Here is a 20391-nt window from a genome sequence, read left to right on the forward strand (position 1 = left end):
TGTGGGGAAGCCAATTCTGCATCCACGAAGCAATGTCCCCTTGGATCCCATGCCTCCTTACTTTCTCAATAAGCCTTGCATGGGGTACCTTATCTAATGCCTTGCTGAAATCCATATACTCTACATCTACTGCTCTACCTTCATCAATCTGTTTACTCACATCCTCAAAAAAATCAATCAGACTCGTAAGGCACACCCTGCCTTTGACAAAACCATGCTGACTATTTCTAATCATATTATGCCTCTCCAAACTTTCATAAATCCTGCCTCTCAGGATCTTTTCCATCAACTTACCAACCACTAAAGAAAGACTCACTGGTCTATAATTTCCTGAGCCATCTCTACTCCCTTTCTTGAATAAGGGAACAACATCCGCAACCTTCCAATCTTCCAGAACCTCTCCCATCCCCATTGATGATGCAAAGATCATCGCCAGAGGCTCAGCAGTCTCCTCCTGCACCTCCCACAGTAGCCTGGGGTACATCTCATCCTGTCCTGGTGACTTATCCAACTTGATGCTTACCATAAGCTCCAGTATATCCTCTTTCTTAATATGTTTTATGCTCAAGCTTTTCAGTCCACTGTAAGTCATCCCAACAATCGCCAAGATCCTTTTCCATAGTGAATACTGACGCAAAGTACTCATTAAGTACCTCTGCTATCTCCTCCGGTTCCATACACATTCTTACACTGTTACACTTGATTGATCCTATTCTCTCATGTCTTCTCCTCTTGCTCCTCACATAATTGTAGAATGTCTTGGGGTTTTCCTTAATCCTGCCCGCCAAGGCCTTCTCATGGCCCCTTCTGGCTCTCCTAATTTTATTCTTAAACTCCCTTCTGCCAGCTTTATAATCACCTAGATTGCTATCATTACCTAGTCTTTTGAACCTTTCGTAAGCTTTTCTTTTCTTGCCTAGATTTTCAACAGCCTTTGTACACCACAGTTCCTGTACCCTACCATCCTTTTCGTCTCATTGGAGCATACCTATGCAGAACTCCACGCAAATATCCCCTGAACATTTGCCACATTTCTGCTGTACATTTCCCAGAGAACATCTGTCCCCAATTAATGCTTAAAGTTCCTGCCTGATAGCCTCATATTTCCCCTTACTCCAATTAAACATTTTCCTAAATTGTCTGTTCCTATTCCTCTCCAATGGTATGGTAAAAGAGATAGAATCATGATCACTATCTCCAAAATGTTCCCCCACTGAGAGATCTGACACCTGACCAGGTTCATTTCCCAATGCCAGATCAAGTACAGCCTCTCCTCTTGTAGGCTTATCTACCTATTGTGTCAAAGGTTACGGGAAGAAGGCAGGAGAATGGGGTTTGGAGGGGTAATAAATCAGCCATAATGGATTGACACAGCAGACCCGATAGACCAGCGGTCCCCAAACACTGGGCCGCGGACCAGTACCAGGCCACAAAGCATGTGCTACTGGGCCATGAGGAAACGATATGATTTGGCGATATGAAACGATAGCAGTCAGCTGCACCTTTCCTCATGCCCTGTCACGCCCACTATTGAACTTAACGCACACGAGGTCATTACCCACGCGAGGTCATCAGTCGGTCACTAACCTACAACTACTCAATGAGTAAAAAACAAACATTGCTTGAGAGTTTCTTTGGAAGAGGTGGTAGGGGACATAAAAGGCCTAATGGTGATAGCAGAGACAGCTGAGGCTGATACTGCAAAAAAAAAGTCTCCTTCAACAGAAAATATGATGAGTCGTACATAAAATACAGCTTTATTGCGACCAGTGACTCGCACGCTCCAAGCCCCCTGTGTGTGTGATATGTGGAGACAAGCTGTCTAATGAGGCAATGAAGCCCTCAAAACTGCTTCAGTACCTTGAGTCCAAGCACCCTGCACTTAAAGACAAACCCGCCGAGTTTTTTGAGCAGACAAAACGTGAGCAAGTGGGACAGAAGTGCTGAGAGCCACCACCTCCACAAATGCTGCTGCTCTGAGAGCATCGTACTTAGGGGCTAGCCGTAATGCTAAGGCTAAGAAGCTTTTCACTGTTGGCGAAGAATTGATTCTGCCTGCTGCCAAGGACATGTGCCGTGAACTGTTGGGAGAAGCTGCAGCTAACAAGATGGCACAGGTTTCTCTTTCAGCTACCACAGTTTCAAGGAGAATCGATGATATAGCAGAGGACATCGAAGCACAGCTGTTGGAACGGTTTAATGAGTCACCATGGTATGCTATCCAGGTCGACGAATCTACCGATGTCGACAACAAGGCAATACTGTTGGTTTATGTGTGATATATATTTCAAGACGATGTGCACGAAGATATGTTGTGTGCACTGCCGCTGCCAACTAACACAACTGGGGCAGAACTATTCAAGTCTTTGAATGACTACGTGTCAGGCAAACTGGACTGATTATTCTGTGTTGGAATATGCACAGAGAGGGCTGCAGCTATGACTGGACGGCTGTCTGGTTTCACTACCTGAGTCAAAGAGGTTGTTCCTGAATGCCAGTCTACACACTGTGTCATATACAGGGAAATGCTGGCTAGTCCAAAAATGTCACCTGATCTTAACAGCATATTAAGTGACGCTGTTGAAGTTATCAATCACATCAAAGCAAAAGCCCTTAACTCACATCTGTTTGAGCAGCTTTGTGAGGAAATGGATGCAGAGCACAAACGCCTTCTCTTACACACTGAAGTCAGGTAGCTATCAAGGGGGAGAGCCCTGGCCAGGGTTTTTGAGTTAAGAGAGCAGCTACAGAGATTTCTTTCAGGAAAAAAGTCACCACTGGCAGCACACCTCAGTGACAAGGAGTGGATAGCAAAACTCGCTTGTCTGTGTGACATCTTCAACCTGCTCAATGAACTCAATTTGTCACTTCAGGGGAGAATGACAACTGTCTTCAAGTTGGCAGATAAAGTGTCTGCTTTCAAAGCCAGACTGGAACTGTGGGGACGGCGAGTGGACAGGGCATATTTGACACGTTCCCAACATTAGCTGGGATTCTGGGAGAGACTGAGGCTGCACTGTCCTTCTCACAACTGGTGCGCGATCAGCTATCTTCACTGTCGACAGAATTCGAGCGTTACTTCCCAACCACAAATGACCCAAGACGTGTAAAGGAATGGATCCGTGACCCATTTGTGAATGTCCCCAGTGAATCATCCAAGTCAGCCTGGGAAGAAGATCAACTCCTCGAGCTTGCAAATGACGGTGGGCTGAAAAGTATGTTTGACATAACATCTCTGCCGGCATTCTGGATCAAAGTCAAGGCTGAATATCCTGAGATAGCCATGAAAGCACTGAAAACGTTGTTTCCATTTCCAACATCATACTTCTGTGAAGCGGGGTTTTCTGCAATGAATGCAACAAAAACTAAATTGCAGAATAGACTGGACATAAAGGAACACCCTTCAAGTATCGCTGTCTCCTATCACCCTTCGATGGGACCAGCCCAGGGCTTCCACTGATTCGGCGATATTGCTGTGTTGCAATGATTTTATATGTTCATACGGGGAAAATATGTGCTGTGTGTTTAATATCCAAACGTTACTTAAAATGTTACGATGCTATTGACTTCTAAGTGACTTATAATTGACTTATCACTATATTCATGCGAGGAAAACATGCACTGTGTTTAATATTAAATTCATTAGATAAACCCATTTAGAAATGAAATTGAGTGTATTAGCCACCTATAAGTGACTTGTAGTTGACTTATCACCTATATTCTGGTCGTGATTAACACCCCCACCACCCCCCAATCGGCCGGTCCGCAAGAATACCGTCAATATTAAACCGGTCCGTGGTGCAAAAAAGGTTGGGGACCCCTGCGATAGACCAAATGGCCACATCCCACATTAACATACACATAAACGTACCACATTAATGGTATGAGTTAAACAGGAAAACCACTATTGATCCCAACAAACCACTGGCCAAGGAGAACATAACATTTACGTTTCCGCCTTTTTCTTTAGACCTTACTCTAATACAAGTTAAAATTCACATATTTGAGGTTTACAATTGCAAATGAAATACACATCTACCCAATAAAGTTGTGGTTTAACCCAATGTTATTAGTTATGGATAACCCAACAAGGAGAGTAGAACTCTCTTAATCCACTATCTAAATATTCAGAATTTCTAACTGTTTAGCATCTAGCTCACCAGAACAGGTTCCCCAATCTCTCTCCACGTTCACAGGGAAACCCGGTTCTCACACTCTGTTCCCACTCACCTCAGGCCCAATGACTTGTCCCTGTCCCATTACTTTGCCCCCCAGTTTCCCTGCTCTCTTCCCACTCACAGGGAGCCATTGCCTGTGCTCCTTTGTGCTCTGGATCCCATGCTGCCTTTAAAGTGATGACACCTTGTTTAATAGGAGAACAACAGTCAATAGTATGAAAAAATATTGCTAATTTGGCACCAAAGTCCCAAGGATGCCAGACTATTGGAGTTTTATTGTATTTGATTCAGTATATTCAACACATGGCAAGGAGAGAAATTTAGAAAATGTGCTCTATAAATCCAACCTTTGCCAATAATTATACATCAAAAATGCAAACTCTGATGAATAAATTCTGCTCATTACTTGATCATGCTTACCAAACAGTCCAGGAGTCCAAACTGACTGCAATACAATGTGGATCCAAATGCGTAGAGCAGAAATGCTTCAGGGAATGCTGCTCTTGGGAGTTTGGACCACAACCCTAAGTTACAAAAAAATGGCAAATCTAAAAATGTAATAGTTTTATATTTGTTACTCAAGTTTAGTATTAACAGCACAATTCCTCAAGGCAAAATACTGCACAAATACATTTTTATCTTAAATATGAAAAAGATGATCTATTTAAACCTGAACCACAATAATTAATACATTCTTATTAACACAAGACCTTTTATGTTGGGAGATTTCAGAGAGGTGCAAGCAGACAGAAATAAAGGTCAAATGAGCAGATTTTAGGAAAAGTCACTAAAGTTTCGTCAGAGGTAATCTTCCAGTAGAACCTCAAGAAGAAAGTAGTGTGATCAGTTTGGACCATTTGAGACCATGGAAGAAAGTATAGTATGATCAGTTTGGACCATTTGAGACCATGGAAAAAAGTATGATAAATTTGGACCATTTGAGACCATGGAAGCACAGCCTCTGTAAAAGAAATGGGGAATGCATAAAAACACAGGATTGGAGGATGGAGATGTTTAACCAGGTTGAGGCTACTCAATGAACGATTAAAAGGATTTTGAGGGCAAGCTGATGAAGAGATAAACATCTTGTATGTGGAGTGTTGGGAGACCCAAGAACCAATATAGATTAATAAGGACAGGGATTAGAGAATCATAGAAAATTAACTGGGAAGAAAACCATTTGGCTTATCACTGTATGTGATTCCATACCTTATCTTTTAAAAATCTATCAACCCAGATTTAAAAATAAAACCAAGCAACTGTAGATATTTATGAAAAGTTTTCCCATTTTTATTTCCCTTTACATGTCAAAAGTTTCCTAACATTACCCTGGTTCTAATATTTTTGGACAATATTCACTAGTTATGGACTCTACCAACAGAACCAGTCTCTCTCTCCATCAACGTTGCCAATTGCCCTTAAAAACTTGAGAACTTCAACCAAATCATCTTGATGTCTTCTAAATTCCAGGATCTACAATCATACCTTTTGTAATATCATATTTATGTTCTGGAGTGCAGTTGTCAATTTGTTAAATCTACAACACATTCTTTTCCAGCCCAATCCATCCATTCTTGGGTCCTGTGTCTCAGACTGTCCATGGCACTCCAGATTTGGCCTGAATTTCAGATTCACCACTCTTTGGCTGAAGAAATTTCCCTTCATCTCTGTTCAAAAGGGATGTCCTCGTATTCTGAGGTTGTGCCATTTGGTCCTAGACCCCCTCAGTATAGGAGATACCCTCACCACAGGAGATAACCTCACCACATGCACTCTATCTAAGCCTTTCAATATTCGATTGAACATCCTCTTTTCCTTTTCTACTACTAAAATAGTCTAAGCATTTTGGACGCAAAGGGTAAATTGTCAGTTATCTATTGCAAAATCCATGAGGCAGAATTATTCCTTCACTATCACAGCAATTCTGTACTTCCATCCATATCACTCACAGTACTAACTTGGACATGTGACTTCTTTATTTCAGCCCAAATATAGATATTACATCCTGCCAATATGGATACTCATCGATTGTCTTTGCTCTGTACATTGCTACTCAGCTTACTTCTTGTCCATATCAATAATTTCCTTTCAATTCCACAAACTTCAACTTTAGCTAATCATTGCTTGTGAGAAATTTATCAACTACATTAAGTTCAAACAAAACATTTGTCTGTAAGATCATGAGACATAGGAGTGGAATTAGGCCATTTGGCCCATTGAATCTGTTCTGCCATTCTATCAGGACTGATTTATTAACTCTCTCAACCCCATTCTCCTGCCTTCTCCCTGTACCCTTTGAAGCCCTGACTCATCATGAACCTATCAACCTCTGCTTTAAATATACCCAATGACTTTGCCTCCATAGCCATCTGTGGCAATCAATTCCACAGATTCACCACCCTCTGGCTAAAGAAATTCCGCTGCTCTATTCTAAAGGGACATCCCTATATTCTGGTTCTAGACTCCCCCATTATCGGAATCATCCTTTCAAAGGCTCCTTACCTGTTAACCCTTTAATTCCCGGAATCATTCTCATGAATCTCTAATCCCCAATTTTGATAAAAAGGTTATCAACCTGAAATATGGACTGATGCAATTTAAAATGCTGCCTCCAGTATTTTCTGAGTTTATTGAAGATCTCAGATGTCAGCAGCTTTCATTTTGCAACATCCCTCCAAATTAAATCTTTGTCTACACAGCTGGGCACCACTGACAATGTAACATTCTTTAAGCATGTCACTGAAGTATGGCCTAGATTGTGAGCACACATTCTAGAAGGAAACTTCTACCTGTTTTACTTTTGTGAATTTTTTGATGGGAATTGCAAGATTAGTAAAATCTTAGGAAATTTCATCCTTCAAGTCTGCAGAAGCCAGAATGAAATGTGTATTATGCCAGTATTCAATAGTGAAAAGACAGAGTAGACAGACAGTATCTTTCTTCCAGGGTTGAAACGTCTAATACCAGAGGGCATGTATTTAAAGTGAAAGGGGGTAATTTTAAAACAGATGTGTGGAGCAGAGTGGTGGGTGCCTGAAATGAGCTGGTTGGGATGATAGTAGAGGCACATACATCAGGGACTTTGAAGAGATGTTTAGTTAGGCATATGAATGTGAGGAACATGGAAGGATACAGATATTGTGTAGGCATAAGGGATTAGTTTAGTCAGCCATTTGACTACTAATTGGTTCAGACAAATTTGTGGGCCGAAGAGCTTGTTCTTGTGCCGTACAGTTCTCTGCTACAGATAATATCCCCATCATTTAACAACATTAAATTGTCCTTACCTTTGGGTTTTATGATCATGGTAATACTTCAAACACAACTTCACACCATACCACAGATGGAAAAACAAAGAGGAATAATTTCTTGTTCTAGTATCTGAATACTCCCTTCTGAAACTAAGTGTAAACTGGGCTATGAAACAGTATCATTGGCCATAAAAGTATATGGATAAAAGTGTCTGATGTGCTAGCTTCACACAAGTTTTCCTTCTAAATTTTATTCGAGTGCTTGAGTCAATTTCCTGCAGAGGAAATGCTGCTGTTGAGCCAATTGATTACCTGATAACCACATTTCAGACACATCCAAATAAGTGAGGAAATATCTGCGTCTTCATGAGATGCTTCCAGAGTTCTCGCACATTCTTCACAAACTGACCAGTGGTTCTGGGTGACTGCCTTCTTCACCTGGATCAGATCTACTCCTCTGCCCGCATGCTGGCAGGCAGAACCTAAGCGTATTGGAAAATAAAACAGCAAATCTGAATTTGGTTTGGTTTATAGAAACTAAAAATATACAGGTAAAACACCAAGTCAAATTGTGCATTACAACTCAAGTTCATTGTCATTCAACCATACACACATATACCACCAAACAAGACAACGTTCCACCAGATCAGGGTGCACAACATTGTATGTATAACTCACACACACAGCACAAAATATTACTACCACAAATAAATTAACAAAATAATAATGTGCACATATGATAGATGTCAAAAAGTAAACAGCACAACACTATAATGCTACTGGTGCTTCATATGTGATGAGACCTGGGTGGTGGCAGGGAGTCCAATATTCTTACTACAGCCTGGAAGGAGAAGCTGTTTCTTGTCCAAATGCTATGGTACCTCCTGCCTGATGGGAGGGGGTCAAAGAGGTTGCTGGATGGATAGAAGTGACAACTGACAATACTAAGGGCCTTGCACATGCAGCCCTCCTGAAAATACCTCTAATGGGTGACAGGGAGATCCCAATGTTCCTCTCAAAAGTCCTTGCAATCCTTTGTAGGGACTTGCCGTCAGATTGCTTGCAATTCCCGTACCAGGCAGAGATGTAGCTGGTTCGGATACCCTCGATGGTGCTTCTGTAATAATTGTGGGGGGTGGGGACAGAGTCTGACTTGGCTCAATCTCCTCAGGTAGTAGAGGTGCCGCTGTGCACAACCAGAAAGGTAGTGTTGAGTGACCAGGTAAGATCCCCAGGATTTAATTTCAAATAAATTAAGCAATAGCAGTTTTTCTTTGTAATGTTCCCAACTACTGCTTAAAGCACATTACAGTAATGTGCAAAGGATTCATCTTAAAAACGTTAATGAATTGAACATGTATCATGTGATGGGACTTCTGATACATTGTTAAATCAGCTACAAATGTTAATTGCACATTGTTTAACATCAATAAGGAAAATTTTATTAGAAGCTCAATCTTCATTGCTTGCTTTATTAACAGCGATATAGAAGAACCTCTAATTCAGAAGTTTCCAAACTGTTTATTATGTCATGGACCCTTACTATTAACCAAGGGGTCTGTGGACCCCAGCCTGGAAACCCCTGTTCTAACTGCCACAAATGTCAACATACACTCAGTGGCCACTTTATTAGGTACACCTGCTAGTTAATGCAAATATCTAATCAGCCAATCATGTGGCAGCAACTCAATGCATAAAAGCATGCAGACATGGTCAAGAGGTTCAGTTGTTGTTCAGACTAAACAGCAGAATAGGGAAGAAATGCGATTTAAGTGACTTTGACAGTGGAATGATTGTTAGTGCTAGACTGGGTGGTTTAATCATCTTAAAAATTGCTGATCTCCCAGCACTTATATGCACAATTGTCTCATGAGTTTACAGAGAATAGTGTGAAAAACAAAAAATGTCCAGTGAGCAGCAGCTGTACAGGTGAAAATGCACTGTCAATGAGAGGTCAGAGGAAACTGATTCAAGCTGACAGGAAGGTGACAGTATCTCAAATAACCATGTGTTACTATAGTGTTGTGCAGAAGTGCATCTCCGAATGCAGACTTCAAACCTTGATGTGGATGGGCTATAGCAGCAGATCACTCGGGTTCCACTCCTGTACCCAATAAAGTGGCCACCAAGTGTACCTGGCAATTCTAAAAGTTCCTTACAACATGCACTGGTCTACTACATGTCACAAGTAAACAAATGGGACACTTGTAAATGTCATAATGCACTCATTACATCATTAAATACCACTTTCAAATCTACAGTCTCACTCTGTGAAAATGACTGCTCCATTTTATACCTACTTATTTCTAATTTGTGCTTTTGTTTTAAATTCAGACTTCATATATTACCTGAACAAGCTGACTAGAAGACAAATAAAATTGCCAGGGCATTCTACTTCAACCATCAAGTTCTATATAAGCTGGCTAAGTGAAAAATCTTGTTGTGTCATATTTTTAAACCATATAGCAAAACCTTTATTACTCAGTCTTAAGTTCACCTCTTGAGCAATCCATGCATTATTAGCTGAAATAACACTGTGTCACAGGAGAACTTAAAGCCCATACAGACAAAACTGGAAACCAGGACTGAGCCTGGGTCGCTGGAGCTATTAAAATGCAGCTTAACTTGTTGTCCCTCTGTACTTCAAGTTCAAGATTATTATTCAACAATGCACATGTATACAGCTAAATGAAATATCATTCCTCTGGAACGAAGGTGCAAAACACAAAACATGTAGTCACACTCAGTACACTTAGTTAAGAACCTGCACATACAGTCACAATATAATATTAGCACAAATCCAGCATAGCATGGGCTGAGGACTGACAAGGTTGATGAAATGTGTACAACAGTGTAATGTAACATTACTGACACTATTATAATAAAACAAGCAGTAGTCTAAATATGTGAAACAACAGCAGTACTTGCAATGAAAATTCTATTTATTTTCTTATATTTGCTTAAATGGAGAGCAATCTCCACCAAAACATACTGGCACTTTTGTCACTGTTACTGACAGCTACCCACAGTATTACAATGCAATTCCCCCTTAAAATCTTCCTAACCTAAAAGGTTGCTCTGTGGAACTATGATTACAAAAAAAAATCTACTTACTCAACACTTCATCAGATGACTCATCATCTTGAGGCTTTTTAGGTCTTCTGCTCTTCTTTGTCATGTCACCATTACCTTGGGAGGATGGATCTTTCACCCGCATCTGTCACTGATAATTTAATATGCTTCATAAATATCTCAGCAGGAGAACACTAGTACAATACACCCTGATGACCGCCATAAAAGATGGCAGTTAAAAAGACTTAAGTGTAGGTCAAGTCTAAAATAAAAAATAAATGAAAAAGGTCTGCAAGGTTAAAGTCAGTCCTTTCAGATAGTTGCTTTTCAAGTTAAAGTTCAATTTATTGTCATTCAATTGTACACATGTATAACGCCAAAATAAAACAACGTTCCTCCCTACCAAGGTGTGCAACACAGTACATATAACTCACACACAGTACACAAAAAATTAATATTACCACAAATAAATTAACAAATAATAAGGTGCATATATGATACAAGTTAAAAAATGAACAGTATATTGTTATTGGCACTTCATATGTGATGAGACCGACCGTATGATGATTCATAAGTGGTGGCAGGGAGTTCAGTAGTCCCACAGCCTGAGAGAAGCTGCTTCCTATCCTAATAGTTCTTATCCTAATGCTACGGTAACTCCTGCCTGATGGTTGGGGGGGGGGGTTGGGGGGCAAAGAGATGTTGGACAGATGGGAGGGATCACTGACAATGTTAAGGGTCCTGCATACTCAGCGCTCCTGGTAAATATCACTGATAGTGGCTGTTGAAGGTGTAAGGCTAACAGTTTGTCTGAAGTTTTGCAAACTGAAAATCAGATGCAAAGGTCTGTTCTTTTACTCGACTCACCAATGAGTGGAGTAGCTGAACAATGATGTCCTGAAGAGAAGGTCTAAATGTAATTTATGCTCGATCCTCAGCTTTACCTCAAGGGCATTCTGCATTCATTTGAGTAGTCCCACTGACTCCATGATAAAAGCTAACAGCTTATTAAGAATGTGCTTAACTCATTTTATCCTCCTCTCAGTGGCCACTTTATTAGCTACACCTATACACTTATTTATTAATACAAATATCTAATCAGCCAATCATGTACCAGCAACTCAATGCATAAATATCATAGGAAAGCAGCATCCATCATTAAAGATCCTCACCTCCCAGGACATGCTCTTCTCGTTCTTGCCATCAGGTAGAAGTTACAAGTGCCTCAGGACTTGCACCACCAGGTTCAAGAACAGTTACCACCCTCAACCATCAGGCTCTTGAACAAAAGGGGATAACTATACTCATTCTCTTTCTGGTGTTCCCGCAACCAATGATTTCACTTTAAGGACACTTACCTTGTTATTTCACACTCTCGAGATTTATTGCTATTTATTTATAGTCAACAGTTTGTTGTCTATCGGGATAAGGCAGGAACTGGATACTGGTTGTGGATGATCAGCCATGATCACAGTGAATGGCGGTGCTGGCTCGAAGGGCCAAATGGCCTACTCCTGCACCTATTGTCTATTGTCTTCTATGTTCTTGCTCTTTCATTGATTCTGTTCACAGTTCTATAGTTTTGCTGAGTATGCCCACAGGAAAAAGAATCTTTCAATGGGTTTCAATAGGAACATTTAATGTCAGAGAAATTTATTTTTCTTCGCAAACATCCACAAAAGCAGAGGAGCGCCCCAAAGAATGAATGACAGTTAAATGTTAGAACCCCAAAACCCCCCAGCTCCCCCCTCCCACGCACAAGCAGCAGCAAAGCAACGAACCCCTCCCCCCACCAGCAAAACGGCATCTGCACTCTACACTGAGCACTCAAGCGTGCAGCAAAGCATCAAAGACACAGACTACTCCACCCAGTAATTCAACATACCACAGGCTCACTCTCTCCCTAATAAGGGAAAAAGAGGTGTCCGTTTCAAAGCCAGAGAGGCGACATATGGTGTTAAAAGTCTGTTGTGTCACTTTTTAGGGTGAATTTTAGGGTGGTATGTTGTGACATGAATGTATTCTGATAACCAATTTTACTTTGAACTTTGATAACTGCATGTAGACAAGGTCTAGAGGTTCAGTTGCTGTTCAGACCAAACATCAGAGTGGAAAAGCAATGTGATCTAAGTGAGCTTGACTGTGGAATGATTGTTAGTGCTAGACTGGGTGGTTTGAGTATCTCAGAAACTGCTGTTTCTGAGATTTTCACACACAACAGTCTCCAAAGTTTACAGAGAATGATGCAAAAAAAAAAACAATAAACATCCAGTGAGCAGCAGTTCTGTGGGCAAAACCGCCTTATTAATGAGAGAGGTCAAGGAGAATAGCCAGACTGGTTCAAGCTGACAGGAAGGTGACAGCAACTCAAATAACCACGTTACAACGGTGATGTGCAGAAAAGCATCTATGAATGCACAATATGTTGAACCTTGAAGTGGATGGGCTAAATGCAGAAGACCATAAACATACAGAAATACACTGAGTGTATCTTGGTGTTTATAATTATCTGTCAGTGTCCTATTTCAGAATGAGATTTAAAAACTCTCAAAAACCTTTGACAGACAGCCTCCAGAACCTACAGCCTGACCATTCCAAAAAGCAATATACTGCCTGTTTGTCTACTCTTCAAATGGGAATTGCTTCTCACTGGATAATTTATTAGCTTTGAAGATCTGTTTGACTGGTCCTCCAATAACAGGCACGGTATGCAGTTCTTTTGGACAGTGGCTCATCAAATCAGGATTATTGTCTTTCAAAGTGTGGATTGATAGAATCATGGAGTAACGCAGCAGGGAAACAGGCCCTTTGGCCCTACTTGTCCATGCTAGTACCTACAGTTTCCATTTACCCATATCCCTTCAAACCCCTCCTCTCCATGGACTTTTCTACCACTTTTTTCTGGCAAGTCTTTCTATGTACACACTACCCTCTGTGTGAAGTTGTTCAAAAGTTCGAAGTTCAAAATAAATGTATTATCCAAGTACATACATGTCACCATATACTACCCTGAGATTCACTGCCTTGCAGGTATTTACTGTAAACACACAATAGAATCAATGAAAAACCACACACAAGACAAACAAGCAATGTGCAAAAAAAAACAAACTGCAATTACAAAAAGAAAAATATAATAAATAAATAAGCAATAAATATTGAGAACATGAGATTAAGAATCCCAGAAAGTGAGTCCATAGGTTGTGGGAACAGTTCAGTGCTGGGGTGAATGAAGTTATCCCCTCTGGTTCAATAGCCTGATGATTGATGTTTGAGGTTTTGTAAAGATGGTTAACTTGATCCTCAGGTCCCCTTTAAATCTTTCCCTTCTCACTTTAAAACTATGACGTCTAGTTTTCAGTTCCCCTTCTCTGGGGGAAAAAGGCAACATGCATTCACCCCATCTATTCATGATTTTATACACCTCGTAAGGTCATCCCTCAATCTCCTACATTCTGAGGAATAAAGTCCAAGCCTGCTCAACCTCCCCCTATCATTTAGATGCTTGAGTCCTGGCAGCATCCCTGTAACTCTTCTCTGCATTCTTTTCAGTTTAATGCCTTTGTTATAGCAGGGAAACCAAAACTCTACACAACACTCCACATGCAGCCTCACCAACATCTTGTACAACTGCAACTCCTATACTCAGTGCCTTGGATGATGAAGGCCAGCATGGCAAACACCTCCTTCAATACTGTCTACCTGTGACACCACTTTCAGCAAACTATGCAGTTGTGCTCCAAAATCCCCCTGTTCCACATTCCCCAAGGATCACTTCACAAAATGCAACATCTGACATGTCAAAATTGAAAGGCAGTTGAAAATCCTCAGCTGACTTAACCAGTTGATCAAGATAGCAAATTCAATTGTATACAACTGGTAAAGTAGCTTAAGAATACAATTTATTCATAAACAGTTTTAGCAACAGAGTCGATCTATGCTGAGAGAAAATACTGGCACAAAAAAGCCAATTTTTTATTCATATAGATTCAACGGGACAGAAGGCCTCTTGCTGCACAATAGCAAACCTCTGATTCTCACCGAGAGTCTTTCTTTTGGCTAGCAAAGCCAAAGTTAAAGTAAATTTATTGTCAAAGTACATATATATTATCATATACTACCTTAAGATTCATTTTCTTGCAGGCATTACAGGAAAATAAAGAAATACAATAGAATTTATGAAAACTATATATAAACAAATACTGACAAGCAATGTACAAAAGACAAACTGTACAAATAAAAAAATAAATAATATTGAGAACATGAGCTGTCTCTTGATTTTCAGAGCCATCACATCACAAGACAAAGGAGCAGAAGTAGGCCATTCGGCCCATCGAGTCTGTTCTGCCACTCCACCATGAGCTAAACTATTCTGCCATCTAGTTCCAAGTTCTGGCTTTTTCCCCATATCCCTTGATACCCTGTCTGATTAGATACCTATCAATCATCTCTTGAAACACCCTCAATGATCGGGCCTCCACAGCTGTATGTGGCAACGATTTCCATAAATCCACGACCTCTGGCTAAAAAAATTTCTCCTCATCTCTGTTTTAAATGGGTACCCTCTAATTCTAAGACTGTGGCCTCTTGAACTAGACTCACCCACCAAGGGAAACAGCCTTTCCACATCTACTCTGTCCAACCCTTCCATCATTCGAAATGTTTCTGAGATCTCCTCTCATTCTTCTATACTCTAATGAATACAGTCCAACAGCTGACAAACACTCCTCATATGTTAGCCCCTGCATTCCAGGAACCATCCTTGTAAATTTTCTCTGAACTCTCTCCAACATCAGAACATCCCTTCTAAGATAGGGGGCCCAAAACTGCACACGGTATTCCAAATGAGGTCTCACCAGTGCCCCATAGAGCCTCATCAACACCACCTTACACTTATACACTATTCCTCTTGCAATGAATGCCAACATAGCATTTGCTTTCCTTACTGCCAATCCAACCTGGTGGTTAAGCTTTAGGGTATCCTGCACAAGGACCTCTAAGTCCCTTTACACTTCCAATTTTTGAATTTTCTCCCCATCTAAATAATAATCTGCCCGATTAGTCCTTGAAAGTGAGTCCACAGGTGTGGGATCAATTCATAGTTGTGGTGAGTAAAGTTATCTACGCTGGTTCTGAAGCATCGTGGTTGTAGAGTAGCAACTATTCCTGAACCTGGTGGCATGGGACCAAAAAAGCTACAAAGATCTTAGTGAAGCTCTGTCATAGACTTGCATCATTTGTAAATTTACCAATGTGATGGAGGAGTTGCTTATTTAAGGAGGATTTTTTGTTTGCAACAAATCTGGTTCTTTCCTTGAAAACCCTGACCCAAAAATTAGATGTGAAACTTTTTGCAGCTACAGAAAACATTTCTATATTTGTTTGGAATTCTTAGCTGGTAGTTTTTTTTTGCTCCAACTTTAAACTGATATGATTGATAGATGAATCTGTCAGGTGGTGGCGCAGGAGATACAGGAGCCTTCGAACCCACACCACCAGGTCCAGGAACAGTTATTACCCCTCAACCATCAGGTTCTTGAACCAGAGGGGATAACTTCACTCAACAATGAACTGCTCCCACAACCTATGGACTCACTGTAAAGGACTCTTCAACTCATGTTCTCGATATTTATTTCTATTTATTTTTCTCTCCCTCTCTTCTGTATTTGCACAGTGTGTTGTCTTTTGCTCATTGGTTGTTTGCCAATCCTGCTGGGTGCAGTCTTACATTGATTTTATTGTGTTCCTTAGATTTACTGTATATATCCGCAAGAAAACAAATCTCAGGGTTGTATATGATGACTTATATGTACTTTGATAATAAATTCACTTCTGAACTTTGATTACTGTACCACTATTATATTTCAATAGACAAATATCTGGTGTTGACTATGTTGGAACAAAAATGACTAATGGAATTCACCTGGACATATGAGCTAATGTACCTGGAAATGACAACAAGATAAATGAATAACGATGATACTGAGACATAAAACGAATCTTGAAATTGAAATTCATTGCAAGATCCCTCTGGAAAAAAAAAGTGGTCTATCTGCTACGGGAGCAGCCGAGCATCGGACCAAAAGTCACTACAAAGGACTGTGAGAACAGCTGAAAGGATCACAGGGGTCTTCCCACCATCCACTGGAGACATTTATCAGGAGCTTTGCATACGCAGGGCCCTTGGTATTATTAAGGATCCCACACATCCAGCATCTCTGACTTTCTACCATCAGGCAGGAGACTACAATGTATAAAAACAAGAACAGTCAGGATGGGAAAAGATTTCTTCCCTCAGGCCATTAGGCTTCTGAACTCCCTGCCATATTGTATTCGAAATGTCACTGGTTAATCTGCTCTGTACCTATCAATATTTAATTTATGCACTTTAGTTTATTTTGTGTGATTCATCCGTAGATTTTATCCTTACCTTCATAAATTATTACATTATGTGTACTACATCCTGGATCAGAGAAACATTGTAATGTTATGTTACATACATGTACATAATTGAATGATAATAAACTTGACTTGGTTAAGAAAAAAAGTTAGGTGAAAAATGCTACACTTTTGATATAGAAATGTCCATGTGTTCTACTGTAATCATATGGATAAAAAAGCAAGAATGCAATGCTGAGGCTGTACAAGGCACTGGTGAGTACTCACTGAGAGTATTGAGAGCAGTTTTGGGCCCCTTATCTAAGAAAGGATGTGATAACATTGGAGAGAGTTCAGCGAATCATCATGAGCATGATACCAGGAATGAAAAGGTTAATATGAGGAACATTTGATGGCTTATATTCGCTGGAATTTAGAAGAATGAGGGCAGCGTCTCATTGAATAAATAGTGAACCCATCAAATATCATTGAATAAATAGTCAAACCTATCGAATGTTGAAAGGTCTGGTGCAGGGGTTCCCAACGTGGGCGCAAGGACCCCATGGTTAATGGTTAGGGGTTCACGGAATAAAAAAGGTTGGGATGCAGAGAAGATGTTTCTTATCATGGGATCATGGAGGAGTCTAGGCCCAGAGTCCACAGCCTCAGGATAGAGGGACATCCATGTAGTATGGGGATGACGAAGAATTTCTTTAGCCAGAGGGTGGTGAATCTGCGGAATTCATTGCCATTGATGGGTATGGTCAGGTCATGGGGACTGCTTAAGGCAGAGGCTGGTAGGTTTTTGATTAGTCAGGTTACAGGAGAAAGCAGAAGATTGGGGTTGAGAGAGAAAATGGATCTGCCCTGATGAAAGGGGGGAGCAGACTGGATGTGTCAAATGGCCTAATTCTACTCCTTTCTCTTATATTCAAAGACAATTTGTCCAATTAAAAGTAACTTCTTTCACTGCAGTTACTAAATTTGTTGAAGGTATCTCAGATACTAACAAATTGTGGTCAAACACTTCCTTTTAGGTTCATTGAATTGATATATTTGACCAATGTAGATTCCCATTCAACTAAGCCTATTTCAGATGCTGCTCAGCAATCAAGGCATTTGGAAAAGTGATCCACAGTCATTTGCTGAATGAATCTAACCCAAATAAATCCTGGTTTAAAAAAAAGCCAGATCAGTAAATGACTGGTTATTATAACTAGCAGGCTGTTGAAAATCTGGTTCATTCATGTACTTTAAAGAAGGGCATTGGTCAGACCACACGTGGAGTATTGACAGCAGTTTTGGGCCCCTCATCTATGAAGAGCTGTGCTGACATTAGAGAGGGCCAAGAGGTGATTCACGAGAATGATCCCAGGATTGAAAGGGCAAACATATGGCTCTAGGCCTGTACTCAATGGTGTTTAGAAAAATGGGCGGGGGCAGGGTAGAATCTTCTTGAATAAATAGTGAAACCTATTGAATATTGAAAGGCTTGGACAGAGTGGATTTGGAGAGGATGTTTACTATAGTGGGTGAGTCCAGGACTAGAGAACACAGCCTCGGAATAGAGAGGTATCCATTTAGAACTGAGATGAGGAGGAATTTCTTTAGTTTAGCCAGAGGGTGGAGAATCTGTGGAATTCATTGCTGCAAACAGTCGTGCAGACTAAGTCATTGAGTATATTTAAAGCGGAGGGAGATAGATTCATGATTAGTTGGGGTATCAAAGATTTCTGGGAGAAGGCAGGAGAATGGGGCTGAGGGGGATAATAAATCAGCCATGATGGAATGGCAGAAGGGTCCTGATGGGCCGAATAGCCTAATTCTGCTGCTATGTCTTATGGAAATCTTCACCTAGGTCAAGATTCAAGTTTACGTATCATGTGCATATCATGTACAGTAGAACTTGTCATTTGCTTTAACAACCAACACACCCAAGGGAATGTTGGGGGGGGCAGCCCGCAATTTTTGCCAGATATTCCAATACCAACATAGCATGCCTACCATGCTCGGCAGAACGCAAGTAACAAACAACAGCCCCGTTCCTCCCTCACACACACACACAGTCCACAGTCCATGCATTGGACAAAATCTGCAACTCAGGACCAGAAGATTCTTACCCAGCTTCTGAAATAGCCCAAAAAAAACATTTAGCTGAAAGAGGATTAAAATTAGCGAATTGGTGGCCTGAAACATGAACGAATTTCACGACATACTCTGGTGATATTAAATCTGATTCTGAAATATAGGCAAAAAGAAAACATGCCTGTCCAGAACAAAGTTTATTATCACCGTCCTATAATGACATAACATTTTTTTTGGCTCTATAGTGCAAAGACAAAATATTGCTCTACATTACAAGATAGATAGTGAAAAAGAAAACGAGTTAGTGTCTGTGGACTGTTCAGAAATCCTACAGCGAGGAAGATAAAACAGTTCCTTAATCATTGCACATAGGTCATCAGACTCCTCCTCCCTGATGATCGCAATGAGAACAGGGCATACCACACAGACTAGTGAGGGTCCACAATGAATAATATTTCACTAGTGTAATAAAATTTCACAGCGACATCAGAGTTTTAAAAAAAATCAGCTCCAATGATACTCAACATATTAGAGGTCATGTGGGCCAAGAAAAGGACGCTGACATCAAGGTATCAGAGAACCAAGGTAAATTACGAAAACATACCGGAATTCAATTCATAAACATAAGAGATTCTACAAATGCTTGAAATCCAGAGCAACACACACAAAATCCTGTGGAATTCAGCAGGTCAATGCTTCAGACTCAGTTCCACCAGTATTTTGTGCTACTCCGGAATTCAATTCAACTTAGTCATAGCAAATGGTACAGCCAGATCAGAATCCGATTTATTTGCACCGTCTGACGTGACACGAAATTTGCTTTGGAGCTACAGTACATGAAATTACTATGAATCACCAAATACAGTGTAAAGGGATAACCAGGTAGTGGTATTCACTGCTGGGTTAATGAGCGGCGTTGCCCGCGAACAGAACTGTGCGGTCTGGAATGAAGCCACCGACCTGGCCTTACAAGCGGGACCGGCTGCCACTCACTCACCTGCCCACTGCAGGGGGCCGGTCACCCCCTGAGCCTCTTCGAGGTGTCCCGGAACTCAGTGGGCCGCAGCCGCCCTGTTCCTGGAGCTAAAGAATCACCCACCGCGGCTCCAGAACGGTGAACCGAGTGACCCTTACGCTCGCCACAGCCTTCTAGGAGCTTCGACGCGCACAACCGGACACCTAGCACCAGGTTCGCGGTCACTCGGGCCGGCGCCGTCGCTCTATAGTTTGCGCCTGCGCTATACTGCATTCACGCCGCTGACCCCATCTCCCCGTCGGCTGCGCATGTACCGAGCCGAGCGGCGGCGCCGTCTTCCGGTCGGTTGCGCACGTACTGAGCTGAATTCCCGGATCTGATTGGAAGTCGGAAGCCGGCGGCGTCTCGGACGCGTGCGCAGAGCGGGCAGCGCCGGCATCCCGTCCTTTGCGCA

General features: G+C 41.2%; 1 protein-coding gene across 3 annotated transcripts in view; it reads right to left on the reverse strand.

Moving 5' to 3' along the window:
* The window catches only part of usp45 (ubiquitin specific peptidase 45), a 99453-nt gene extending 79190 nt beyond the window's left edge, over positions 1 to 20263 (reverse strand). For all 3 annotated transcript variants that reach the window (XM_072245717.1, XM_072245709.1, XM_072245726.1), the window contains exons 1-4: positions 19959 to 20263; positions 10544 to 10652; positions 7742 to 7911; positions 4599 to 4702 (exon numbers count right to left, since the gene is read on the reverse strand). In XM_072245717.1, the coding sequence (XP_072101818.1) occupies positions 4599 to 4702; positions 7742 to 7911; positions 10544 to 10646 (377 nt within the window). In that variant the 5' untranslated portion in view covers positions 10647 to 10652; positions 19959 to 20263. The remainder of the gene's footprint in view (positions 1 to 4598; positions 4703 to 7741; positions 7912 to 10543; positions 10653 to 19958) is intronic.
* Positions 20264 to 20391: the final 128 nt, after the last annotated feature.

The sequence above is a fragment of the Mobula birostris genome, chromosome 2 (genome assembly GCF_030028105.1).
Source record: "Mobula birostris isolate sMobBir1 chromosome 2, sMobBir1.hap1, whole genome shotgun sequence".
Taxonomy (NCBI): domain Eukaryota; kingdom Metazoa; phylum Chordata; class Chondrichthyes; order Myliobatiformes; family Myliobatidae; genus Mobula; species Mobula birostris.